A 26,714-nucleotide genomic window follows, 5' to 3' on the forward strand; every position below is an offset into this window, starting at 1 on the left:
CAGCAGTTACGGTCCATTGCGGATGGGAGCTAACAGTCCCACCACTGAAATAGCACTGAAGCAAGCTGGCGGGGAGAGCGAGTATTTCCTTCCCTACGAGTGGCAGCTGAGATACCTGTCAGTCTGGCTCAGCAGTGCTGGCAGCCATTCAGGTTCAGAAAGGCCTACAAAGGGTGCTGGGGCACCCAAGGGCTTTGCGGTCTGTGGAATTGATGCTAAAACGACCACGTCTTTAATTTGTTATTTTATTGAGAGTGGCAGATCCCTTTCAATGCTCTGGTAAAACCTAACACCACTGCTGCGCAGGATGCTGCCGGGACTGTTCCCTTGACACTGCAGCACACGCGAAGGATCACCCAAGGTACCGTATTAACACAATGTGCTACCATCATGAACAGCATCAAGTTCAAAGCAGCAGGAGACTTTCTGTGAGCCGCTCCCTTTTTTCTGGCTGAGGGTGTTAGTCCATAGTGTTATGCACTATGGCTGGACTCAGACGGGTGTTTGCTGTTCACTTTAGCATGGGATGGGGCAACTCCTGGCCCAACAGTCCGAAACCTGCATGGCTGCAGGTAGGAAGCACAACCCACATTTGCCTGTTAGCTAAGTGGTCCAGCTTTCAGAGATGCTGAGTATCTGCAGCTACTTGGGGAGCTCTCTGAAGACACATCACTTATGTGACTAGATTTAGCTGCTTAGCTTTAGGCACCCAGCTTTCAAAATGTCAACTCCTACTCTGGTTTCCTTCCAGACCCTGGCGTGCCAGTGTTCACTGGAGAGCTGATAAATGGAGACCTGAAATTCCTGGCTAAACACGGGAATACCGACTGACCGAAGTGTTCTGCACGCCGGGAAAGCAGTGAGATGCAGTTCCGTCCCTAGCCTGTGCGCCCCTCTCGGAGTGCGTTGGCTTCTAGCCATGTACAGCAGTTTTAAGAACTGGTTCATGAGAGTAGAGCGGAGGAGAAATTGACTTTGGTATCCCAGGCACAGCCGTCAAGGAGCAACACTACCAGCTGTTAAAGTCAAAACTGAATTTTCTTCAATGGGGAATCACTGTCAAGAATTACAGACTAACCCTTTAAGCAGCTTTGCGAGCCAAGGCTCCTTTTTCTAATGCACATCAAGCTTAGTGTTTAGCTTGTCTCGCCTCAGGAGTGGCTGGGCGCTCATGCCCCGGTCAGTGTGCTGGGCCCATGAGAAGCAGCCAGAAGAGGCTCTGAAGGGAACACAAAGCTCCCCTCTCGAGTGGGGTACTTTAAAACCAATGCAGCTGCCTTATTCCTGCTGGTCTATGGAAGTGAGGCTGGCTCCCGCAAAGCAAGTCCTGGGGGAAGATCAGCAAACCCGCCCTGTGCACGTGACAAAACAAGATCGCTACTCGAGTGAAAAGTGGGGGACCCTTCCTTCCACTGCTGCTCGTTCGAGGCTTTGTTCTGCTCGGGCTTGAAGGAAACCAGCCTGGTGGAGCTAGAGTAGTGTCCTGACTCGACAAGTTGCTGTAGCAGATGGAACAAATGCAGCCATCTCTATTCCCTGTGCATCGCTACTCACCTATGCTTCCTTGGGGACAGGAGACGGCCGCACCATCATCCGAGCACAAGAGAACTTCCCTCTTGCGCCACCAGCCAGGGTGTTACTTTTGACAAGCTCTGAATCAAATAAAACTGGATATGTCCACTGGGAGAACAATTAAAAACTCCATTGAGAACAGTGTAAAACCAATTAGACTGCCCTCCGTGGGCTCTGCAAAAGGTCTGAATGGTACTTGCATTGTGAATCCCACCCTCAGTTGTCATGGAAACATGTACAGATGAAGGCTCTGAAATGTCCTGGTGGCCATAGCACAATGTTACATCCAACAGCAGATGGTGGTGGTCTGGATTAGAGTGTAGTTCCTATGAAGTTGGGAAAATCCTCCCGCCCCCCGAAAGAGCAGCAATGACGGTACCGGTCAGCGGGCTGAAGTTAGGTGGTTCCGGCTGTGAGAGAACCTGGGGAGAAGGGGGAAAAGGAGACAGGTGACACTAGCTCCTCTGTTCAAATGCTACACGCCCACTGGTGCCCGTGATAGACAATGACAGAGGCACAAAGCACATCCCCAACTCTCGATGACAAGCCATGGGCAGTTGTCTAGCCAAAAAAAAAAAAAAAACCCCAAAACAGCAAAGCTTTGCAAAAGGTGGTGATTGGACAACGTGGGGGGGGGGGGGGGAGATTTTCTGCCATGTGGTTTAAGTGAGCAAGCACCTCAGAACATAACCCTGCTTCAAGCGCCTTACTTGGGGTGGGAGCGGCTAGCCTCTAGACCAGGGGCAGCGACCTTTTCAAACCAAAGAGCCAAACTACATCAAAATTCAAAACCACTGGTAACAAAGCGCGGTACGAGAAGGCCCATTTGCATGACTGAAACGATACAGCAGCATAGTATTGATAAGTGACATGATTAATAATAGCATGAATGAAACGTACTCAGACTTTAATGGGATTGCGGCTGCTGCTGCATCGTTTCACACAGCTCTAATCCAGCTTCATGTGCACATTCAGGCTGTCTTCTGTCAATCTTCTGGCAGGAGAGGTGGGGATGTAGAAGTCTAGCAGGGACTATGGGGGTGCATGAGGGGCTCGGTTGGGTAGGGGTGTGTGCAGGAGTGTTATGATACTGCTGCCAGATGTGGGCCGGGCCCCAACTGGGGGCTTCTTTTTAAATCAAATAAAATACTACGTCCTGCGCACAAAGTTTCAGTGCTGGCTTGGTTCATGGCGGGGGCAGGGAACCTTTTTTGGGTCAGGGGCCACTGACCGGCAGAAAAATCCTCCATCCCTCACTGATGTGCCCCCTCCAACTGAACCACCACACCCCACTGGTATGGGGAGGGGCAGGGAGGACTAAGGTGCAAGGCCTCAGGCCAGACTTACTCTTCTGGGGCACCAGCGTTAGTGGATCCACCTAGGCTCTGGGGTAGAGCCAAAATGAGGGGTTCAGTTTCTAGGACAGGGCTGCCAGTGACTGGGATGAAGGGGGGCAGGATCTGGGCTGGGAGATGGGGTGCAAGGTAGGGTATAGGAGCAGGCTCGGAGTAGGGCATGTCTAGCCAAGGGGAGGAGGCAGGAGCCAGTTGGGGGCAAGCTGACTGGGGGAGGCTGGGCATCAGCGTTCTGGGGGGGGCACTTACGTGCTTTTGTGCACCGTGTAAAGGCCCCCCCGCTGCTCCTGGGCACCAGAAGGAAGCCTCCAGGCAGAATTTGCAGGGGAAGCATGCAGGAAGCGCTTCCCAGGGGAAAGAAAACAGCACACGCAGAGCCTGGTTGCCCAGGAATGGGGGAAGGAAAAGGGCTGTACACAGAACCATTTTTTGCTCCCTTTGTTCCCTGCCCATTGCGTCCAGCAGAGAGGCTTAGAGCGTTCGCTCCCCACCCCGCAGGCAGCCAGTGCTGGCGTTCCAGTCTTGCGGGGGGCTGTAAGGGCTGCAGTAGCACCGACACTGGCTCCCTGCTGCGGGGAAACGGGAGGGAGGGCCCAAGTTGGCACTCCAGCCACAGGTTGGCAGTCCCTGCTCTAGACACCCTACATTGGCAAGGTTTTGCGCAAATATTTTTAACGCAAGAGTTTTTACGTTTAAGTATTTGCGCAAAAGAGCGTCTACGCTGGCAGGTGCCTTTGCGCAAAAGCATCCGTGCCAGTGTGGACGCTCTTGCACAAGGAAGCTCTCATGGCCATTTTAGCCATCGGGCTTTCTTGCGCAAGAAATTCCTGGTGCCTGTCTACACTGGCCTCTTGCGCATGAACAGTTGCACAAGAGGCTTATTCCTGAGCGCGAGCATCAGAGTTCCTGTGCAAGAAGCCCTGATTTCACACATTAGAACGTCCGTGTTCTTGCGCAAGAACTCCTGCCAGTGGAGACAGGCAGCAAGTTTTTGTGCAAAATCATACGAACGTAGACACAGCCCTTCAGTGTCTCCCCTCTCAGAAATAACTGGCGGTGGAGGCCCCCATTGACAAAGCAGGAAGGTACCATGTCTAGCTAGTCAAGGAAATGGCACAAGCCAAAGGCAACTTGCCACATTTAAATCTCCTCCTTAGTTCCTCTCACATTTGTCAACCCCCAAATGTGCCACAGGACACGTGCTGGTTTGTTCTGTCAGCAACGCCCAGTGAGGATGCTGTGCAGAGCGATACAGCTACAGCCAGAGCTATGTTCTTCACACGTGTCCGGCGAGCAACACGGAAGCCTGGCGTGTCTGGCCAGCCTGGGCCTCAGGCAGAGACAAGACAGCACATGTGCATATAAAGTAAACAAAGCCAACAAGCCTGAAAGAGACCAGCCTGGCACCTACATCCTGCCGGGTAAGAGAAACTGCATCTGGGCATTGCCTGGCAAAGAATAATACACTCAAGGGTTACAGGACTAGCCCCTCCGTGTTCTTCCCCTAAAGAGCCAAAGAAACCAAGCCTATGCTGGTCCTGACTGAAGGTCTAGAGCATGGGTTCCCCAACGGGGGCGGGGCGGGCATGAAGAAATTCCGGGGGGGGGGGGGGGAGGCATGAGGCAACCCAGCACCCCCCCCCAGTCAAATTTTGCTGCCCCGGTCAGTTTTGTGTTTTTGCTCCACAAGTTTTGCTGTTTGGGGGAGGGGGGGTTCAAAAATCAAAAAGGGGGCGTGATGCCGAAAAGTTTGGGAACCGCTGGTCTAGAGAGGCTCCAGCTGAGAGAGGTGCCTGTGAGCTCGCTGGCGTTGGCAGCCACTTCCAGCCTTACCCCTTCTCTGCGTTTTCACAGACCCTGTCCCCATTTGCGGACAACCCTGTTTTCCTCCTCCCATAAGCTACCGCCGTGCTCTGACTGAACTAGTGCGCATCAGCCCCAGGTAAGCAAATATGGCACCGGGCACGGACTGTGGGGGGGCTTAGTGCTGCGGTTACACGTCTGAGCAGCTCAGGAATGAGGGTTCGCCGACTGCGCGCAGGGCCCCTCAGCTCAGCGAAGCAGCAACCCCGTGGCTCAGTTCTGGGAACCCTGTCAGGACATCCCATTAAGTTTGGGAAACAAGGCTACGCAGCAGCAGCACAGTAACACACACGCTGCCATTTTAAAGGCTGAGGCGCCCCCTTCGGCAGGGAAGATCCAGAAGCCCAAGCTCTGCCAAGTATTATTTGAAAGCATCCTGGACTATTTTAGCACCATGCGCAGGCCTCGTTTGAAAGCCCTAAAAAGCTGCGTCTTAGGAGAAGGGTTCTGCATGAATGGGGCTTTTGGGAAGATACAGGGTTAGTTTCTTAGCTCAAACTATTCATGGAAAGCAAAAAGCAGCCAGCAGCGGAGCCTCCACCGTTATCACAGCTGCCACCTCTTCTGCTTGGGCTCTAGTGGAGCTCTAAGGGACGGGATGGGCAATTAAATATTTCTTGAACACAGGGCTCAAAGGATAAAAATACCAGCAATACAACCCAAACTGCAAGGAGCTGAACCCCTTGCAAATACACCAGAACACCCAAGCAGGTCCAGGTCTCCGCTTCCAGGCCCACCCTCCCCCTGGTCTTGCTGCCATGGCTTGTGTAAATCCACGATCAGGCGCATCCCGCCCCCTCATTCCTCTGAAATCGACGCAGCTCAGCTCCTGGGGTCCCGGGGACACAGCGGCCCTGCGTCCGCAAGGCCACTGCCCAGTCTGGGCAAGCCGGCTCTGAAAGCCGAGGGAGAGGACGCAGCGACTGCCTGAGGTACAGCGGAAGCTGCGGCACGCGGGCTGCTACCCGCCCAGCTCGTGTGACTAGGATACGGCGCTTGCGGCACAGGCAGAGCGCCGGGGACAGCTCAGCCCACGCGCTGCCTGGGCCTAGGCTGTTACCACAAGACCCCAGGCACTGAGTGTCCCCCCAACCCCCCGCACATCAGGGCACTTTTACCTTTGGACCCGCTCCACCATGTGCGCTATCAATTTGTCGGAAATGCCTGGGCAGGACTCCTCAGCCAAGCTGAAGGCGTTCTCCAGCTCCTCCATCGCGCCCACGCTGCCGCCACTCAGCTTGTGCTTGTCTTTGAGCTGCAGGGCAGAAACGCTGTTAACGCCTCGCGGCCCCGGCGCCACACACAACGGCCACGAGGAGCTGCTTTGGTTGGGCCACCCAGACAACTACCAGGTAGGTTCCTCCAGCCCCACACCCCGGGGCGCTCGCCTCGGCACAGGAATAAGGGCAGCCCGAGCAGCGGGAGTGTTCACACTTCTCCACGCGCTGCCTCGCTTCCCACCTCACAGCGCACGACAGTCACAGCCCCGCCCCCAACCACTGTGCTAGGCCCGGCCCCCTCACAGCCAAGGAAACACCCTCCCCCCCCGGCCCCCAACCACTGTGCTAGGCCCGGCCCCCTCACAGCCAAGGAAACACCCTCCCCCCCCGGCCCCCAACCACTGTGCTAGGCCCGGCCCCCTCACAGCCAAGGAAACACCCTCCCCCCCGCCCCCAACCACTGTGCTAGGCCCGGCCCCCTCACAGCCAAGGAGACACCCTGCCCCCCCCTCCGGCCACTGTGCTAGACCGACAGCCCTGAGGCCCAACGGCCAGGACCCCTACAGCAGCGCAAGTGCCCAGGTGCCTCGGTGTGGCTCTAGGGTAGGGGACTCACTGGAGAGGTGCTGTGGACTGGGTGGCCCATGGCACCCTGGGCTTGGTGTGAACCAGGGACCTACGGGTTAGGTGAGAGGGGGGAGCTGACAAGTCCCAGAACATGAGCCAGCCAGGCCCCCAACCCAGCCTAATCCACACTCAGAGCGGCGCACGGGCGGGGGCAGTCCTGCAAGGGCTGCTGAAAGAACCACGCGCTCGCGGGTCGGCTGCCTGGCACCGTTGCTCGCTGAGGGACAGCGCAGAACGTTCAGCGTTAGGACGCTCCAGGCCAAGCGACCGGCTCCGAGACGGGCCTGGCCAACCTCCTCGTGCCTTCTCCTGGCACAGACTGGCCAGCCTCTCCCCCCTCAGGGGGCTACCTGTCACCCAGCCCGGCCGGCCGGAGCACCCTGCAGAATCGGCCTGCAGGCAGCGCGAGGGACGTAGCGGTGCAGCCGATTCACCGATAGGCAAAGGCCTATAGGTTAGTGCTGTAGACGACACGCGTTCCACCCCCACCGGTCAATTTGTGAGCAGGCTGGCCAGCAGCCGGGCTCAGTGCTGGTGTGCACCAGGCCCAGGCCCTACCCCGGCTGCGGCGCTGCATTTCAAGTGTATTAGGAGCCAGGCAGGCAGCCCGGCTCAGTTCCAGCTTGTGCCGGGTCTGAGAGCTCAGATCCGCCCCCCAGCCAGGGGCTGCTGCCTCTCTTTAGCAGCGCGGGGCCACAGGCAGCTGCTCCGGGAGGGGGGGCGGGTCTTTAAGCTGGCTCCCCTCCCAGACCAGCTCCCGCCTGGCCTCCCGCACTCCTGCTCTGATGCAGAGGAAGGGGGCAGGAGCGGGCTGGGAGCGCACTGGCTGCTGGTCCCAGCCCCACGGACTAGACTAGTCGAGTGCCCAAGAAGAATTCACACGGTTCATCGACTGCTCCACTAACAGACGTGTCACGTCCCTGCTCAGCGCCGGCAGCGCTGAGAGCGAGGCCCCTCGTGGCGCTGCAACCCACCGGCCGGCTCTGGGAAACCCTTAACCGCCTTCAGCATGACAGACTCTGCTGCTGAAGTGTCTTCGGCTTGTTCTCCTCGTTCCTGCAGGTGCCTTTGGGAGCAGCCTGATTCTGAGTTCATGGGCCCTCGCCCCAAGACACCGTACAGGACCAGGCAAACCCCAACACTCCTCTTGGGCTGCGCAGCTTCCCAGCCCCCGGCTGCAGGGAAAACTCGCGACACTAAGACCCCGTCCGCCGGCCCAAGGCCAGAGCGCCAGTTCCCACTGTTGCAGGCCGTGCTGGGGAGGCAGACGAGTAGCTCAGGGCACGGAAAAGCCAGGCGCAGCTTCCCCGGGCTGCTCTCGGGGGGACTCCACTCCCGCCCTTGTGGCCAGGTGCAAAGGCTCCTGCCCCCTACGCACAGAACGTCAGTCACGGAACAGGCGAAACGGCACCACCAGGCAGTAGCTAGGAAGAGTTTGTTCAGCTACTTCAGGTCGTCTGCACCTCCCCCAGCCCCAGTCCGCGTGGGGCTAATTCCCAGGCACTCGGCCAGAGAAGCGCCTGGAAAGCTAGAATGCGGGACCGAAGGAGGGAAGACCTGGAACCCACCCACGGCAAAGTCTAGATCTCGGGTCCTGCTGGAGTGGCAGCCCGGAGCAGGGACCACAGCTGGGGGCTGATGGCGTGGGCAGGGCATTCAGGGAGCACCAAAGACATCAAATCCCCTGCTGTTGGCAAACCCTGATTCCTGCTCTACCCATGTGAGGGGGCTGCTGAGTCGGCATTAGCCTACTGCCCCTGGGAAAGCCAGGCAAGCAGAGAGGAGGATACGGAGGGAAGGTGGGGGACCCGTAACCTGGCTCACGGTGGGGGGGGCCGAGGAAGGGGCGGCACCCGTAACCTGGCTCACGGTGGGGGGGGTCGAGGAAGGGGCGGCACCCGTAACCTGACTCACGGTGGGGGGGGCACCCGTAACCTGGCTCCCCAGGCTCCCACAGCAGGGAAGAGCTGACAGAGCAAGGACCAGCCCCGGGCAGCACCGCCCTCCCGCCCAGCTCCGGTTCCCCAGCAGGGTCTCGGGAGCGCTCCGAAGCAGGACGTACAAGTTGTCGCTTCTGAGCCAAGGCAGAGACGTTTCGCTAAGCCCCCGCTCTGCCGGGCATCCCCCCTTCGCCCGCAGCCGTCTCACCTCCCCGAAGACGGGCTGGACCAGCGTGGAGAGACACTGCGATCTCGGCTGCCGCTTGATGGGCTCAGCAGCCTGGAAAGCCGAACATAGAGAGGAGGAACTCATGCAGCAGGCGGACCCCAAGCTGCTCTGCCCGTCCCTTCCCCTGCATCTGAAACACATTTCCTGCCAGGGACCCACCTCAGCCACTCTGCGCTGCAGCCCGAGGAACGGGAGTGGCTGGATCTAACTCCCACCGGCGCCTCCCTCGCCAGGGCATCCAACTGCTCGGAGAGAAACGGGACACGTGCTGCCGCCTTGCACGAGGCACGTGCAAGCACGAGACTCTTCCATATCGAGCAGCTGTTCAGCAGCACCCAGGCCTGAGAACGAGCCTGAGCCATCAGCACCCTGGGGTCATGGAGTGCAGCCCTGGTATCGCCTCCACACCATGCTCAGTAAGGCACCGTGACCTGGCTCACCAGCGGGAGGGGCAGAGGGGAGGTGGCCCCACATTAGAACGTGAGGAGCAGAGAACGCTATGCTAGTACAGGGAAAGGCGGCAGCATCCCCCGCCCCCCGCCGCCCCGTCCTCATTCTCCAGGGCCAGGGGAGCAGACTGACCTTCTGGGAGCCATGGAGAGCCATTCCTTTGTGCAGTTTAAGGGAACTGGGGCGAATCGTTGGTGGGAACGTCCAGATTGGACCCTGGTCTCCATCTTCAGCGTCTCCATCCCTAGATAGAGGAGGAGTTAGACCCGCGGCCCGGGGCTCTCGCTCAGAGTGATCCACGCACAGCGCCAGCCCGCGCCTCACCTGGCCGGACCCGGCGCCAGCCCGCGCCTCACCTGGCCGGACCCGGCGCCAGCCCGCGCCTCACCTGGCCGGACCCGGCGCCAGCCCGCGCCTCACCTGCCCGGACCCGGCGCCAGCCCGCGCCACCCTTGCACACCAGGGCTACCGGCATTTTGCCAGGGGGCCTCTCCACGTGCAGGGGAAAGGGAACCCGTCAGTCTGCGGAATCGGATTTGATCCAAACCAAAACCCTTGCCAGTCTCAGCCACTCTGGTCCATCCAGCTCATCCCCAGGAGCCCGGGCCAGGTGCCACTTCAGTTCTCCTTTCCCAGCTGCCTGCACGTGCCGGAGGCAGACTGCAGAGTAACTCGCAATTCCAGGTGCAGTGTGAGGCACTAACGGGCTCTGAGTCTCATTAAGCACTAACCGCCCAAACCAGAAACCCCACTAGTCATGCTTAGCATCTTGGCCTCCCCCCTCAGGCTGGCTACGGGCAGACGCCAGGGAAGGTATAGGCCCGCAGGCCTCGGAGACAGACGTGAGACTGCCTGGTGAGGGGCCCAGTGCGGGAGCCCACTGGACTTACCCATTTTGGGAGTGGGAGCCGAGCCCTACGGCCCTGGCTCAACCGTTTCCTGGCTCCTGGCCTACATTGATCCAAACCTGAGCAAAGGCTCCACAGTAGCGCAAGGAGGGGCCAGACACAGCTCTGACTCGGACACCTGCCCTGTGCTTCTCTAAGCAGGGCTCACTCCCCAGGAGAAGGGGGGAGCAGTCTCCCCACGCCGGCTCAGGGCCCCTCTGCTCTGAAGAGGCAGTGAACAGGCATACGCACATGTCCGAATCACCGGAGCTGGAGTCCTCTCCGTGCCCTTCAGACTTCCAGCGCTTGAATCGGTCGATCAGCTCCATGAGAAATGAGGTTTTCTTGGTGTAGCGGGTGATGAACTTGTGCTTTAGCAATTCCTTAGCAGTTGGCCTCTGGCAAATCAGGAGGGAGAGTGAGCTGAGCACAGCAGAGGCCAAGGTCTGCAGGAGCCAGATCTACCAGCCACGTGCTGCCAGTCCTGCTGCAGCGGCTGCTAACCCCCAGGCGCGGAGCCCTAACCGGCCTTTCCGCTGTGGCGGGAGCTCAGGGCCCCGTGCAGCGAGGGGAAGGACACGCTACTTACAAAGCGAGGGTCCTTGTTGAGGCAGGCTTCTACAAACTCTTTGAAGGGCTTGCTGTGCTGGCCCTCCAGAGTCGGCGGGCTGTTCTTGGGGATCAGGAAGAGCACCCTCATAGGGTGCAAGTCTGAATTCGGGGGCTCTCCCTTTGCAAGTTCTATGGCTGTGATCCCAAGAGACCAGATGTCCGCCTGCAAGAGAGCAAGGAGGGCGTCTGCAGGGGCGAGAAGCGCCGCGCTACGCTCTCGGCTGGCAGAAGGGACTGGCCTCACCAGGGTTCGAGGGGGGATTTCGCGCATGCAGTCCCAGGCTTGCCCCACAGACCCCTCTCTCGAGGCCCCCCTTCCAGTTCCCCTGAGCGCTGACACGAGCACAAGCTCTGAGCTGAGTGACACCGCACGAACATGTGAGGGTCCCTCTGCGGCCCACCCACTCACCTTAAAGTCATAGGCCGACTGCTTGATGACCTCTGGGGCCATCCAGAAAGGAGTCCCCACGAACGTGTTCCTCTTGATCTGGGTGTCCGTCAGCTGCCCAGCCACTCCGAAGTCAGCCAGCTTCACGTCCCCTTGCTCGGAAAGCAGCACGTTGGCAGCTGTTCACACAAACAAGCCAATGGGGAACCCAGCGGTTGGAGAGGACAAGCGGCAACACTCCTGTTCGGGGCAACCTCCCGCCTGCGCAGCGCAGGCCCCTCCGAGCAGGGTCACGCACCCCGGGGGAAGGGGGCCCGGCAGCACAGGGCCTCCTGACCAGTCACCGGAGAACCAGCTGCAGCCCCCTGAAAGGGAGGGTGCTCAGCACTGGCTGAAGATCGGGCCCCAAACATCACCAGCCACTGTGGGCAGCCCTGGCCTGAGTCGGGAAGCGTCACTTTCCAAGAGCCCAGGGGCGAGGATGTGCCAGACGTCCCGGGTACCGGCGCGCAGAGACATGCCCCTCTGGGCGTCTTTGCCACGCTTCCCCGCGTGGAACGTCCTCCCCAGCCAGGCGCTTCCTCCCCCAGCGTGCAGGCAGGTCTCCAAGTCTGACCAGTCACCCTCCCCGGCCCCGCCCACGGGCCCTCAGGCACGAGCAGTGGAGAAAGCAGCCCCGCTAAGCATTTGGGGAGGGGCGGGGCTCCGGGCGACAGCGCTTCTAGCACACGTGCAAGCTGGAGAAAACCATGGCAGCAGCCCTGGTCTGCAGCACTGCTGTGCTGTGGGCATCAGCCCTCCCAGCGGGGCAGCGCCAGCCGCAGACGGACGGAGTTCCCCCCACAGCAGTGCCAGACAACGGGGGCTCTTGTTCGGAAACGCGCCAGGGCTGACTGCCAGCAGGCAGCCGCTCATGTCTGCTCACGCCTCTCCCGTGCTCCATCCTTACCCAAACCCCAGGGGCCTGGCTGGCACCGCTGAGCCTGCAGCCATCCCCGCGCAGGGACAAGAGCGCCCGATGGCAGAGTGACTCTGGCTGCACCGGGCCTTGGGATGGTCCCCACGCGTGCCAAAGGGGCTGACCTTTGATGTCCCTGTGGATCTTCCTCTCCGAGTGCAAATAGTCCAAGCCCTTGAGGATTTCCCGCAGGATCGTGGCAATGTAGGTCTCCTCCAAGGGGCCCGGCTTCAGCTGCACACGGAGACAAGGGGAGCCAGTGAGATTTAACGAAGGGCAGGGGAAGGAACTGACCTGGCAGGCTCCACACTGGCTGACCTGCGCCAGGCCCCCACCAGGAAAGCCCAGCGTGAAGGGCCGTTTGCGGGCTGGCTTCCAGGCCCTGACCTGACCTGACACTGGGCTCTGCGCACACCCCTGAAGTCAGGGCGCCGGCGCAGGGCATCCACGGCCCAACGGAGAGGCACAGGCGCTGCCCCTTCCGGAGGCTGGCTGCTGCCCACCTGGGCTCCCCCCAGCCCGTGCGGGATGGAACTTTGCATTTGTATTCCAGGTTGAATAATGTAGTCGTGTAGGACTTAATCTCACCCTGCCGGGCCCCTTCTCTCCTGTGGCCCTCACCGAGCCCTCCTTAAATACACATCTTTGTCTTCACACTCTTTGGCGCAGGGTGAAACACGGCTGTTTGTATCTCTGCACAAGGCTGTGTGTGTGACTGAGGAACGTAGCATCAGGAAGAGATACGGTGTGAAGGCCCTTGTTAAAGCCAGCTGGGCAAGACCAGGGGGAGAACGTGGGGGTGACGACAGACTCATCGGCATCAGAAAATCATCAGCGCACATCCATGATTAAGGAAGAGGCAGACTGACGGCCCTAAAGGTGGAGGCTGGCACCCCTAAAGACAACTGCTTAACGATCCAGGGCAGGATGACCTCTCGGAGGGGTTCTGGAACGTTAACATCAAACGATAACGTCGACTGAGGACTACCAGACTGACAGCAGAATCCACAGACTGCGACAGGGAAAGAGGGTGATACAAGCAGGCAGCTTTGCCATGGAACTTTGGGCTCCTCTTGCCTCCAACTCCAGGAGCATCAGATCGCAACCGACAGAGCCCGGCTCCCCTGTGCGATCCATCGGGCTGGCCACCAGATTGATTCAGACTCTGGACTGGTCACTATGCCATCAGCTGGCGGCGTGTGCGGGCGACTGAAGGGCGTATGCGAACTGTTGGATTCTCAATAAATGCAGCAGCAGCGTGCTGCCTTCCCCCTAGAAAAGATCTCGGGGTGCTTTGTACGGCATAACCCCTTCTGCAGAGACAGCGCGGAGCTGCTAGGACGCTGAGTGGAGGCCACATGCCAAGGCTGCCCCCTGCCAGGCAGGCACCAGGGGCTCTGGGGGGGGCTGTGGGCACTAGGCTGCGAGCGGGACACCCCTCTGGCGTTCCCAGGGGACCAGGAAGGAAACGGCAGCCGAGCCACATGCCCGGAGAGGGGCTCCCAGGCAGAGGGGCACGAGCTTGTCCCCAGCATTCGTCCCCCCCGCCCAGCCAGGGACAGCCCCCAGGACCGTTCGGTGTAACCAGCTGGGCCCTGCGCCAGGCACAGAGCCCACACGCTCACCCCCGCCGCCCAGCTCCACTCCCTCCCCCGCCCCCCGGCTGCTCAGCTCTGTGCTCCGCCCCCTTCCGCCCAGCTCCACTTCCCCTCCCCGCCACCCAGCTCTGCTCCCCCCCGCCGCCCAGCTGCTCAGCTCTGTGCTCCCCCCTTTCACTCAGCTCCACTCTCCCCCTCCTCCCAGCTGCCATCCAGCTCTGCTCCCCACTCGTGCTCCCCCCGCCCACCAACCAGCTCCGTGCTCCCTCTCCCCCACCCAGCTCCTCTCCCTCCCTGCCCCCACTGACCAGCTCTGCTCCCCCCGCCTGCTACCCAGCTCCTCTCCCCCCTCCACTCCTGCCAACTAGCTCTGCTCTCTCCCCACCCCCACTGATCAGCTCTACTCCCCTCCGTCCACACGGACCAGGCAGAGCAGGAGTGGGGGCAGGTCTGTGGGGGAGCAGGAGTTGAGCAACCCGGGGACGCTTGGGAGCCGGCGGCAACATGAATCAGGCCACATTTCAGGAGCGACCCACACATGCAAGAGCCTGACACCCGCCTGTGCTCCGTGGCGTAGCGCAGGGGGGTCACTCCCAGGGACAGGCCGCCGCTGGCTGCTCGGAGATGCTGTGGGTCAGTGGCGATGCAGGCGCGGGGGCCAGCAGGCCTGCTCTGACTGGCCAGGCCGGGCCTGAGGGCTCGGCACAGGCTGCGTGGGGCTCACACGTGTCACAAACAAGGGTTCCAGCCAAAGGGGTCGGAGGGGCCCGTGTACGGACAGACTAGGACCGGCCCCGCTACTTACCAAGTCCAGCGCTGAGCCACCGCCCAAGTACTCCATGATTATCCATAGCTTGGTGCTCTGCAAGCGAGGCAGGAAAGCGTGTTGGGGCGAGCACCGGGCCGGGGTCGCAGCACGTCAACCCAAGCCAGGCTGAGCCGGGGCACCGTGCCGCACAGGGAGACGCACAGCCCTTCACCCGCCACTGCCAGCGAGCGGCAAGTCAGCGGCACGGCCGGGCATCCCGCGCGCCAGGTTCCTGCTGCCCAGACACGACGCTGCCGCCCACTGCCCTTCCAACCTTCCCAAGGGAACTGGCCGGTCCGACCAGCGCAGGCAGTGGCCATGCAGCCTTCCCCACGTGCCTCCAGCTGGGCCTTGGAGCAACCCTCGCAGGGAGGGGGAGTTTTCAGTCCATGGCCGAGGGCTGGGCAGCAGCCACGCTTGTTAGCCTAACGCTTCATCGGGATCCCAGGCAGGGGCCGCTCCAGCCTCGTGCAGGGCTGGTCATCAGCCCGGGGTGGGCTGCCAGCTCCTGACCCTGGGAGCTTTGTATCTCGAGTGCCGTTAGCACCTGGAAGGCACCAGGGATGTGAATGGTCAACTGGCAAGACTCGCCCTTAAGGGGTGAGGCTCATGGGTAGAGGCTGGAGCAGCCTCCCCGCCCCCAAACAGAGGCTGCTGCCCATGACAGGCCCCACAGGGCCTGCGTCAGGCGGGCAGCTGCTCCAACACCTACCAGTTAACCATAACCAGTGAGCCTCAGGTAGGGTCCTCTCTGCGGACAGGGCACCCCCTGCTTCCTGCTGATGGGGAATCCCGGCCCGCCCCGGGGTGTAGCGCTGGGGCACAGGGCGACTACCTTCAGGTAGGACCCGTAGTAGCGGGTGATGTAGGGGCTGTCACACTGGCTCAGCACAGTGATCTCCTGCTGGATGTCCTCGATTTCGTCCTCTGCCTCCTCCAAGTCGATGATCTTGATGGCCACCACCTCCTTGGTGCGGTTGTCGATGCCTTTGTACACCTCGCCGAAGGAACCTTTGCCGATGCGCTCCAGCTTGGTGAACAGCTCCTCCGGGTCTACCCTGGAGTGCTAGGCAGGGGGCGGAGATGAGACGGAAGGTCAGAGCCCAAGGCAGCCCCAGGCGCTGTCCTAAGCCCCACAAGGGAGCCCCCTGCGGGCAAGGCATCACCACAGTCCAGGACAGCTCTTGGGATGTCCGATGGCTGCCTGCACACAGACCAGTGCAGGCCTGGGAATCCCCAAACCGTGGGGCAGGACCCCCAGGTGGGCATGGAGAAATGGTCAAAATGCACAGGGAAGCCCCAGGGACAGGGAGGGAGCGATAGCCCCAGCTCTCAGCCCACAGCCAGCTTGGCCCCTAACTGTAGCCCAGCTGCTGTTCTGCCCCCCAGCCTCGGACATACCCCATCTTGGTCTCTGCTCCTAGCCCTCACCCCCTTACTCTGTCTGCATCCCTTCTCCTGCAAGCTGCAGCCTTCCTGGGGGAAGGGGGCACACCGACCCTAGAAGTTTAGGGGCTGCTACCTTAGCCCTCCAGTGCATAGCAAAGGGTCTCTCTTTGGGCGAGGGTCTGCGTATCGCCAGTGCCTCGAACATCAGGCCCTGACCTGACTGGCCTCTAGGCCTGCTAAACAGACATGGCCAGTGACACGAGAGATTATGGAGACCCTGGAGAATCAGACCCAAGCTCCTGTTTCTTCTAGAACAGCCTTTCTAATGAACAGCACGCCCTCAAGGGACAAGCACCTCCAGCCTCACTAAAGCAGCACATTAACTGGGATATTTCTAATGTGATGATTCACAGAGCACCATTAGCATTTAAATTGTCATCAGTAGGCTTCAGAGTTAACACTCCAATATGAATGCCTGATGTCTGCTTCACTTTTTGATGCCATTTCCTTCAGCCCAGGTGCAGACTCAAGTGCTTTGCATTGGCAAAAGAGTCTTGACTCTCTTAAAAACAAGTGGAGGTTCTGGAAAATCCTGTGTGCTCTCTGGGAAACAGCCCGGCACCTCCGCAGTCCGGATTGCCACACCTACAGCTTCTTAGAAATGCAGGTGAGACAGACTCAGCTGCAAACCATGCCAGCGGGGCCGCTCCCCAGATAAACCTCGAATTCAACCGAGATTTTATTTGAGCTCAATGTCCGCAACAGTTTCCAATTTCCTTCCTCTTGCAGCTGGTCCTCGCTGAGTGCCTCAGCTGCTGTTTAATAATTAAACCAACTGGGCATCGCTAGGAACCCTTTGGCCTGGGCACAGCCGATAAACAGCCCTTCCCTCCCGTGGGACGCCTGCACCCAGGGCAAGAGCAGCCAGCACACTCAGCGTGCTGAGCGGGAAGGAGTTGCCGCCGCCTCGCGTTCCGCCCCTGCTCATTGTCTCTGTACCAGAGGCAGCAAGGGGGGGAGCAGGAGCTGGTGCTGTCTCCACAGTACCACCCGCCCCCCCACTGCCGCCTCTATCCGGGGCGGGTGGAAGGCGAGTAGCTGACTACTCCCATACAGGCAAGGGCCTCTGGCGGCAGCAGTCCCCGAGTGCAAGGGGTCCCAAATCCCCGCAGGGACCCCTGTGCACAGGGCCTGCTGCCGGCTGGGCAGGCTGCCCAGCTCAGTTCCGGCTCGCGCCAGGTGCGGGACAAACCCCGCAGGGCTCTGTGATTTAAAAGGAAGTAGGAGCCGGAAAGTCTGTCCCCATCCCCACTCCTACTGCGGTTTAAATTGCAGAGCCGGAACTGAGCTGCCTATCGACTAATCGATAACAATTCTATCGACTACTCGGTTAGTTAAATACCCGCACTGTAACATCCCTACTTCCAACCTAAGAGACCAAAGAGCCTCATGCATCCCTGGCAACACCCAAGCAGCGCTGCACTCGGCAAACCCAGGCTGGCAATGGGGGGGGGGGGAGGCAGAGGGGAAAGGACCCAGGCACCAAGGACCGGCGTGGGGAAACGGTCACAGCCGGAGACCTCGGATGCCAGCACGGCATGGCCCAGTCTTGCTGAACAGGACGCTCCCACCTTCCGCAGTGCGGAGGAGCAGGCCACTATGGGCACTGGGCTCAGAATGGGCGGGGCAAGGACGGAGAGAGACACTCCCAGCCCGTCCCAGGACTCTAGAAAGGGAGGGGGAGGGAGATGCAGAGCCAGGACCTGTTCAGCAGCTGTGACGTACAGCGGAGGAAAACCCAAGCAGCTCTCAGAGCCGTGGCTGCCATCACGCCACTGCCTCCCGTGTCTGGCTGTTGGTTTTGCAGGGCAGGGACCATGCACTACGGGGCTCTTGTCTGGCTGGCCCTCACGCATATGGGGCCTTTAGGGACAACCAAGGGATGCTCTGGACTCAGCGATCTGGCTCAGATTAGGGATGTGACGTGTTGTTACCCGAATAGTCGGTTAACCTCGAGCATTCTTATCGGTTAGTCGACCATTCTACAGTCCCCAGGCAGCCCCTCTCTGGGGGGGAGGAGCCTGAGCTCCCGGACCCGGCGTGAGCCAGAACTGAGCCGGGCTGCCTGCCTGGCTGCTAATACACCTGAAATGCAGAGCCCCAGCAGGGGCGAGCTGGGCTGCTGACCAGCCAGCTAAAAACGTCCTGGCAAGGGGGGAGGGATGCGCATCGTCTACAGCATTAACCGATCAGCTGTTGCTCGGCAGTTGATCGCCTGCACGGTAACATCCCTAGCCCAGGCCTCAGGCCGGGCACCAAGAGCACAGACGGCGAGCGTTAGCCATGCCTTTGTCTGGCTCACGAGCCCTGCAGAGCACGCAAGCAGCAGGGGCTAAGCTTCCGTCACACACACAACGCACTGTGGAGTGTTGCTGTATTGGCTGCAGGTGCTGGCTGACTGCACAGGTCCTACAGGCAGGAATCGTGTCCCACACAAGGTAGCACCTGGAACGGGAAGCTCCATCGTTCCCAGCTGTGGAAGGGCGCCCGCTCTTTGCCAGTCTGGGAGTGGCACAACCGGCCTCAGGCCTTCTTAACTTGAGGAGGAGACAACCCAATGAGACCACAAGGGGCTAATGGAAAGTCTCTCTTGAACAGGTCGGTACAAGTCCCCCAGTTGCAGCAAAGCTGTGCCCAAGGAGTGCAAATTCCAAGGCCCAATCCAGAGTTACTCTGGACTCTCAACTCCTCCTGGAGACCAGAAGAAGCTGAGTGCAAGGAGCAGAGCCTGCAGGCCTTTGTCCTTCCTGTACAGAGCAGAGACAGGAATACCCTGACCTAAGTACAGATCCCCCCTCGCTCGTCTCTTCTGCAGACTAAACAAACCCAAATCCCTCAGCCTCTCCTCATAGCTCATGTGCTCCAGCCCCCTAATCATTTTTGTCACCCTCCACTGGACCCTTTCCAATGCATCCACATCATTTCTATAGTGGGGGGCCCAGAACTAGACACACTATTCCAGATGTGGCCTCACCAGAGCCGAATAAAGGGGAATAATGACATCTCTAGATCTGCTGGCAATGCTCCTCCTAATGCACCTAATACGCCATTAGCCTTCTTGGCTACAAGGGCCCACCATTGACTCATCTCCAGCTTCTCATCCACTGTAATCCCCAGGCCCTATTCTGCAGAACTGCTGCTTAGCCATTCAGTCCCCAGCCTGTAACAATACTTGGGATTCTTCCGCTCCCAAGTGCAGGACTCTACACTTGTCCTATTGAACCTCATCAGATTTCTAGTGTCCCAATCCTCTATGCTGTCCGGGTCACTCTGGACCCTATCCCGCAAAGTTGCTGAGGGTGCAATCTATCCCTCATGCAGGTCATTAATAAAGATGTTGAACAAAACCAGTCCTAGAACAGATCCTTGGGGCACTCCGCTAGAAACTGATGGCCAACCTGACATCGGGCCGTTGATCACTACCCGTTGGGCCCGACAGTCTAGCCAGCTTTCTATCCATCTTGCAGTCCATTTACCCAATCCATATTCCCTTAACTGGCAAGAATATTGTGGGAGACCATATCCAAAGCTTTGCTAAAGTCAAGGTGTATCTCATCCACTGACTTTCCCATATCCACAGAGCCAGCTCATCATAGAAGCTAATCAGATTGGTCAGGCACAACTTGCCCTTCGTGAATCCATGTTGACTATTCTTGATCACTTTCCCTTCTTCCAAGTGCTTCAAAATGGATTCCTTGAGGATCCCCTCCATGATTTTTCCAGGGACTGAGGGTAAGGCTGACCGGTCTGTAGTTCCCTGGATCGTCCTTCTTCCCTTTTTTAAAGATGGGCACTACATTTGCCTTTTTCCAATCATCCAGTATCTCTCCCAATTGCCACGAGTTTTCAAAGATAATGGCCAAAGTCTCCGCAATGGCATTTGCCAACTCCCTCAGATGCATTAAATCCGGGCTCATGGATTTGTGTACATTTAGCTTTTCTAAATCGTTCCTAACTTGTTCTTTCCCCACCAAGGGCTGTCCACCTCCTTCCCATACTGCGTTGCCTAGTGCATTTGTCTGGGAGTTGACCTTGTCCTTGAAGACAGAGGCAAAGAAAGCATTGAGTACTTCAGCTTTTCTCTCAGTTTTTCTGACACTAGGTTACCCTCATCCAGTAAGGGCCCCACACCCTCTCTGATCACACTCTTATTGCTAACATGCCTGTAGAAACCTTTCTTGTTATCCTTCACATCCCTTGCTAGCTGTAATTCCAATTGCGCTTTCGCCTTCCTGATAACTCCCCTGCATTCTCGAGCAATATATTTATACTCCTCCCTAGTCATCTGTCCAAGTTTCCACTTCTTGTAAGCTTCCTTTTTGTGTTTAAGCTCACCAAGGATGTCCCTGGTAAGTCAATCTGGTCACCAACATATTTGCTTTTCTTACTGCGCATCAGGATGGTTTCTTCCTGTGCCTTTTAATAAGGCTTCTTTAAAATACTGCCAGCTCTCCTGGTTTCCTTTACCCTTCATGTAAGCATCCCAGGGAATCCTGCCCATCAGTTCTCTGAGGGAATCAAAGTCTGCTCTTCTGAAGTCCGGGGTGTGTATTTTGCTACTCTCCTTTCTTCCTTTGGTCAGGATCCTGAAATCTACCATCTCACGATCACTGCTTCCCAGGCTGTCACTCACCTCTACTTCCCCTACTAGTTCCTCCCTGTTTGTGAGCAGCAGGTAAAGGTGCACATGGCCCCTGGTCAGTTCTCTCAACACTTGTACCAAGAAGTTATCTCCAACATTCTCCAAAAACTTCCTGGATTGTCTGTGTACTGGGCGTATTGGTCTGCCAACACATGTCAGGGTGATTAAAGTCCCCCATGAGAACCAGGGCCTGCGATCTGGAAGCTTCTCTCAGTTGTCCAAAGAAAGCCTCGTCTACCTCATCCATCTGATCCGGCGGTCTATAGCACTCACCAACCACAACATCACCCCTGTTGCTTCCACCTGTAAATTTTAACCTGTAGACTCTCAACAGGCTTTTCTCCCTCTAAATACTGGAGCACCGAGCAATCCTACTGCTCTCTTACATACATGTCTCCTGGGGAACACTGGTCCACGTCTGCTCAATGGATCCTGGCCATGGCCAGCAAAATGCTTCAGTGAGAGAGAAGACCCGTTTGAAATGCCACATGGCAGCTTGTGAGCCTTTGCACAGACGCTGAACTACGCTGGCTGCCAGGCAAGCACCACGCATGTGCTCACAGTGCGGAAAGGGGATGTGGAGAAAAATCTCCGCAGCACCATATCCAATGCCACCCAGTGGTCTACATGCTGGTCTCAATGTTAAGAAATGAACTGGACCATGCCTCACACAGACAGCAGCACACTCAGGTCAGGCTAGCTAGCTTCGCCATAGGCCATTACAAGGAACCCTTCACCACAAACAACGCAGTCAGGGAGCAGAGACAGCTCAAACGGCAACTCCTTAACCTCCATCAAGGCCTGCAGCTGCCGGGCACTTTGAAATCTGGTTTCCTCTGCTAGCCATGGGCCACTCGGGGCCTGCATGAGGCTCATCAGGGTTCTGTGTGAGACACTGTTACCGTTGCCACATGCAGGATTGCCACGTCTCGCTGGTTTCCACCTGGCTTTTTTCTGGAGCACACTACTAAAGGGACACACACGTGGAGGCGGGGCACACGAAGGGAGGTGTGTGCTGCCTGCACACAACACTGACAGAGAGCCAGGCACCCCCTTGCACCAAAGTGCTTCCACGGTTCAATGGGCACCCCACAAAGCCTCGGTGCAGTGAGCAAGCAGACTCTGCCCAGGAGCCCGTCTCTGCTACGACAATCCTGTGGGCCTGTGAGGCGCAGGGAGGCCACTCCTGCGGCCCACTCCTAGCCTTGGTCACCCCTTTGCTGTAGGGTTGCAAAGCAGAGCTCCAGGCCCCTCTGAAGGGAGCCAGCTGAGCTGCTGACCCCTGCCAAACCAGAAAGCACCTAACGGATGCGATTCCTGGGAGGTGGGAGAGGGCACAAGCTTGGTTAGGATGGAGGGTGACGAGGCTATTTGAGTCCCTTGGGGGAGAGGGGAGAGAAAGACCATTCCACCCTGAGCACATGAACCAGGGTACGGTATTTCTTCCACTTGGCTCTCGGGGGGAGGAGTCTATGACGGCAGCTCATGGGGTGGGAAGGAAGGCCCTGTCGGACAGCTCGGGGGGGCTTCCTAAGCGACATTTTAAACACAGCAAATCACTGCAGCTGTCAGGAACTAAGCAAAGCAGCCTGCTAAGAGCCCACCTGGCAGCAACCCCAAGCCTTTCGCTGGGCTGGCAGCGCCACAGGGCCTGGTTGCTGTGGTGAAACGTTACGGATGTGACCTCTTTACGCTCTGAGCAGGCTAGAGAAGGTCAAGTCTCCACTTTGAACAGGCTCTTACATAGACACAGAAGCCAGCAATTCCCACACGCAACCAAAGGCCCCCCACCAGGCCTAGCCCTGTGCCACAACAACTCAGCTTCCCTATCCGAGTTCTCGGAGCAGTCATCAGAGGGTGGCATGTTGTGGAGGCTCAATCTCGTGAGAATTTCACGAGGTCATCCAGGAAGCCTGCAGCAGAACTGGGCGTAAACTCAGAGCTGAGCGCCAGCCACAAGTTATTACTTGCATTATAACAGGGCCTCGAGCCCCCGAGTGTGTGCTCCATTTCGGTTACAGGATTTTAAAAATGGTAAATTTCACTATTTTATCTGTTTCAAACTCAAATGTCAGTGCTGAAATTGTAGGGGTCCTGACCCAAAAAGGAGTTGGCGGAGGAGGGGTTGCAAGGTTATTGTTACAGCACTGCAACCCCTACTTCTGCGCTGCTGCTGGCATCAGTGCTGCCTGCGGAGCTGGGCAGCTGGAGAGCGGGGCTGCTGGACAGGAGCCCAGCTCTGAAGGCAGAGCCACTGCCAACAGCAGCGCAGAAAGGGGGCATGGTAGGGTATGGCCACCCTTACTTCTGCACTGCTGTAGGCAGGGTACAGCCTCCCAGGCCAACAGCTGCCATGCTCCGGCCACCCAGCTCTGACAGCAGTGCAGAAGTAAGGGTGGCAGTTCCATCAACCCTGCCCCAACATAACCTTGCAGCCCCCTGCAACTCCCTTTGGGGTCAGGATCCTCAGTCTGAGAAACGCCGGCCTCCCCCCGGAAGTCTGTATAGTGCAGGGTAAAAGCAACCGAAAGACCAGACTTCACAGCCTCACACATTTTTCAGGGCTGTGAATTTGATAGGACCTACTTATATGGAAGCTGTTCCAAGCCCTTACTCATTCTTGCTGCCCTTCTCTGTACCTTTTCCCATTCGATTCTCTCTTTTAAGACAGGATGAGTAGAACCGCACACTATATTCCAGGCGTGGGTGCGCTACAGATTTATACCATGGCAGACCAAGACACTGCTTCCCACAGCTCCCATTAGCCAAGATCACGGCTACCTGCGGCCGTGCAGGGAAATACAGCAGTGGGGGCTGACCAGGAGCTAACCCTGACGGACTGGATCCGGCCTGTGGGCTGGTATTTGCCTGCACCTGATTTAGGGCCAAGCAGACCAGCCTCTCATCCATCTCCAAAATTACTTGGCACAGGATGCTCACTGTGGCTATTACTGATGTACATCCAGTCCATTATACTAGGGGCCGGTCATTCTGTAACTCAGACTTTGCATGTCTGTCCCATTTCTTATCCCACTTCCCCTCAAATGCTGAGAGAGAAAAACACTCCCCACTTCCCTAAGGAGGTCACAGTTATATTTAGGGAGCTACTGTATCCACGCCAGTCTCTTGCTTCCTGCCTCCATGGCAGTGTCAAAGCCTGATTCTTTCAGGGACTAGGACAGCAACCCTTTGGATCAGAACAGCACAGCTGAGAACATAGGTGGGACATCCCCACCTTGGTAAATGACGACAGAGTTCTTAAAACAAAGACTTTTGCTTTGAGGATTTGTATCATGTTTCAAAAACTATTCCTTCTCACCTACCTGATTGGCAAAATCCCTCAGATGAGCCATGGCCCGAGGCTGCTAAGACACCCACTTCCTTGACACCAGGCGGCCGGGGTCCTGTAGCACAGGGATGAGCAGTGCTCTCTCAGCCACCAAACAGCTGTGATGGGCCAGAATACAGCTGCTATACTCAGAGCTCCTAGAGTCTAGCTTGCTCCTCCTCTAGCCACGGCATGGTGAGCCCCCCAACCATTCCCAAGAGCACAACCCCTTCTGGCAACAGCCCAACGACCCTGGGCCTTCCGAGACAGGGGAGACTTGCTTCAGACAGGCAGGAACAGTGTCAGAGCCCTGAACAACCCTACCGCTTCCACCCCTAGGCTGCACAGCCTGCCCAGCCTGGGCTCAGCTCCCTAGGGCCCAGCCTGCCCCCACTCACCCCCTGCCTCCAGCGCCCAGCCTGCCCCGAACCCCTCCCCACTGCTCCGCCTGCCCCCCTTCTCACTCCCCCCGCGTCTCCCTTACCCCACCCCTCGCCGCCCCTCCTCCCCCCCGCGTCTCCCTTACCCCACCCCTCGCCTAGCCCCTCGTCCCCCCCGCGTCTCCCTCACCCCACCCCTCGCCTAGCCCCTCGTCCCCCCCGCGTCTCCCTCACCCCACCCCTCGCCACCCCTCCTCCCCCCGCGTCTCCCTCACCCCACCCCTCGCCACCCCTCCTCCCCCCGCGTCTCCCTCACCCCACCCCTCCCCGCCCCTCCTCCCCCCGCGTCTCCCTCACCCCACCCCCCCCGCCCCTCCTCCCCCCCGCGTCTCCCTTACCCCACCCCTCCCGCGTCTCCCTTACCCCACCCCTCGCCTAGCCCCTCGTCCCCCCCGCGTCTCCCTCACCCCACCCCCCGCCGCCCCTCGTCCCCCCGCGTCTCCCTCACCCCACCCCTCGCCACCCCTCCTCCCCCCGCGTCTCCCTCACCCCACCACTCCCCGCCCCTCCTCCCCCCGTGTCTCCCTTACCCCACCCCTCGCCTAGCCCCTCGTCCCCCCCGCGTCTCCCTCACCCCACCCCCCGCCGCCCCTCGTCCCCCCGCGTCTCCCTCACCCCACCCCTCGCCACCCCTCCTCCCCCCGCGTCTCCCTCACCCCACCACTCCCCGCCCCTCCTCCCCCGCGTCTCCCTCACCCCACCCCTCGCCGCCCCTCCTCCCCCCGCGTCTCCCTCACCCCACCACTCCCCGCCCCTCCTTCCCCCGTGTCTCCCTTACCCCACCCCTCGCCTAGCCCCTCATCCCCCCCGCGTCTCCCTCACCCCACCCCCCGCCGCCCCTCCTCCCCCCGCGTCTCCCTTACCCCACCCCTCCCGCGTCTCCCTTACCCCACCCCTCGCCTAGCCCCTCGTCCCCCCCGCGTCTCCCTCACCCCACCCCCCGCCGCCCCTCGTCCCCCCGCGTCTCCCTCACCCCACCCCTCGCCACCCCTCCTCCCCCCGCGTCTCCCTCACCCCACCCCTCCCCGCCCCTCCTCCCCCCGTGTCTCCCTCACCCCACCCCTCCCCGCCCCTCTTCCCCCCGCGTCTCCCTCACCCCACCCCTCGCCGCCCCTCCTCCCCCCGCGTCTCCCTCACCCCACCCCTCCCCGCCCCTCCTCCCCCCGCGTCTCCCTCACCCCACCCCTCCCCGCCCCTCCTCCCCCCGCGTCTCCCTCACCCCACCCCTCCCCGCCCCTCTTCCCCCCGCGTCTCCCTCACCCCACCCCTCGCCGCCCCTCCTCCCCCCGCGTCTCCCTCACCCCACCCCTCCCCGCCCCTCCTCCCCCCGCGTCTCCCTCACCCCACCCCTCCCCGCCCCTCCTCCCCCCGCGTCTCCCTCACCCCACCCCTCCCCGCCCCTCCTCCCCCCGCGTCTCCCTCACCCCACCCCTCCCCGCCCCTCCTCCCCCCGCGTCTCCCTCACCCCACCCCTCCCCGCCCCTCCTCCCCCCGCGTCTCCCTCACCCCACCCCTCCCCGCCCCTCCTCCCCCCGCGTCTCCCTCACCCCACCCCTCGCCGCCCCTCCTCCCCCCGCGTCTCCCTCACCCCACCCCCCGCCGCCCCTCCTCCCCGCGTCTCCCTTACCCCACCCCCCGCCGCCCCTCCTCCCCCCGCGTCTCCCTCACCCCACCCCTCCCCGCCCCTCCTCCCCCCGCGTCTCCCTCACCCCACCCCCCGCCGCCCCTCCTCCCCCCGTGTCTCCCTCACCCCACCCCTCGCCGCCCCTCCTCCCCTCGCGTCTCCCTTACCCCACCCCTCCTCCCCCGCGTCTCCCTTACCCCACCCCTCCCCCCCCGCGTCCCCCTCACCTCACCCCTCCCCCCCCCGCGTCTCCCTCACCCCTCCCCCCTCCGCCCCTCCCCCCCCGCGTCTCCCTCACCCCACCCCTCCCCGCCCCTCCTCCCCCCGCGTCTTCCTCACCCCACCCCACCCCTCCCCGCCCCTCCCCCCCGCGTCTCCCTCACCCCTCCCCCCCGCCTCCCTTATATCCCTCCCCCATTGCCCCCCCCGCCCCTGCCCGCAGCGCCACCTGGGAGGGGGAGGCCGCGCTCAGCGCCCCCCGCGCCGCGGCTCCATGGTTCGCTCTCGCTGCGCGCGCCGCCGGTTTCTAGGGGGCCGCCCCGGACACCGAACTCAGCAGCGGTGGGGGAGCGAGACGCAACAACAGCGCGCAGAGGCGGGCGGGCCGCACAGCCTCCTGGGACGGGTAGTTCCCGCTCGGCCGCCCGGCAGGGTGGAGTCAGGCTGCGGACTACAGTACCCGGCAGGCAACGGGCGAGGCGGCTCGGGGCGGGAAGAGCGGAGC

General features: G+C 60.0%; 1 protein-coding gene across 3 annotated transcripts; it reads right to left on the minus strand.

The window, feature by feature from the left end:
* Positions 1 to 231: 231 nt before the first annotated feature.
* Positions 232 to 26,597, minus strand: STK25 (serine/threonine kinase 25). 3 transcript variants are annotated; one of them, XR_012906157.1, is made up of 12 exons: positions 26,439 to 26,597; positions 23,922 to 24,045; positions 15,343 to 15,573; positions 14,505 to 14,561; positions 12,227 to 12,335; positions 11,165 to 11,322; positions 10,733 to 10,918; positions 10,396 to 10,541; positions 9,389 to 9,500; positions 8,700 to 8,857; positions 5,909 to 6,045; positions 232 to 1,994 (listed from the first exon to the last, which is right to left on the minus strand). XR_012906157.1 is itself a non-coding variant. In XM_075937170.1 (12 exons), exons 2-12 carry the CDS (start codon positions 23,949 to 23,951, stop codon positions 1,955 to 1,957), a joined length of 1,278 nt encoding a protein of 425 aa, XP_075793285.1. In that variant the 5' UTR covers positions 23,952 to 24,045; positions 26,439 to 26,597; the 3' UTR covers positions 232 to 1,954. The 3 variants fall into 3 exon arrangements, 2 of the variants coding, with proteins under 2 accessions (XP_075793285.1, XP_075793286.1); XM_075937170.1 differs by having other exon boundaries at positions 8,786 to 8,857; XM_075937171.1 differs by having other exon boundaries at positions 8,786 to 8,857; positions 23,922 to 24,002; positions 26,439 to 26,596.
* Positions 26,598 to 26,714: the final 117 nt, after the last annotated feature.

This window comes from Pelodiscus sinensis, chromosome 10 (assembly GCF_049634645.1).
Source record: "Pelodiscus sinensis isolate JC-2024 chromosome 10, ASM4963464v1, whole genome shotgun sequence".
NCBI classification, from domain to species: Eukaryota; Metazoa; Chordata; order Testudines; family Trionychidae; genus Pelodiscus; species Pelodiscus sinensis.

What these genes read in the sequence shown, in the direction of transcription:
- STK25 (XM_075937170.1), bottom strand. Translation starts at nt 23,951, where the DNA reads ATGGCTCATCTGAGGGATTTTGCCAATCAG. An exon ending in GATCCACAGGGACATCAAAG is followed by an intron (nt 11,323 to 12,226) that starts GTCAGCCCCTTT and finishes TTGTGTGAACAG; the next exon opens with CTGCCAACGTGCTGCTTTCC. An exon ending in TCAACAAGGACCCTCGCTTT is followed by an intron (nt 10,542 to 10,732) that starts GTAAGTAGCGTG and finishes CTGATTTGCCAG; the next exon opens with AGGCCAACTGCTAAGGAATT.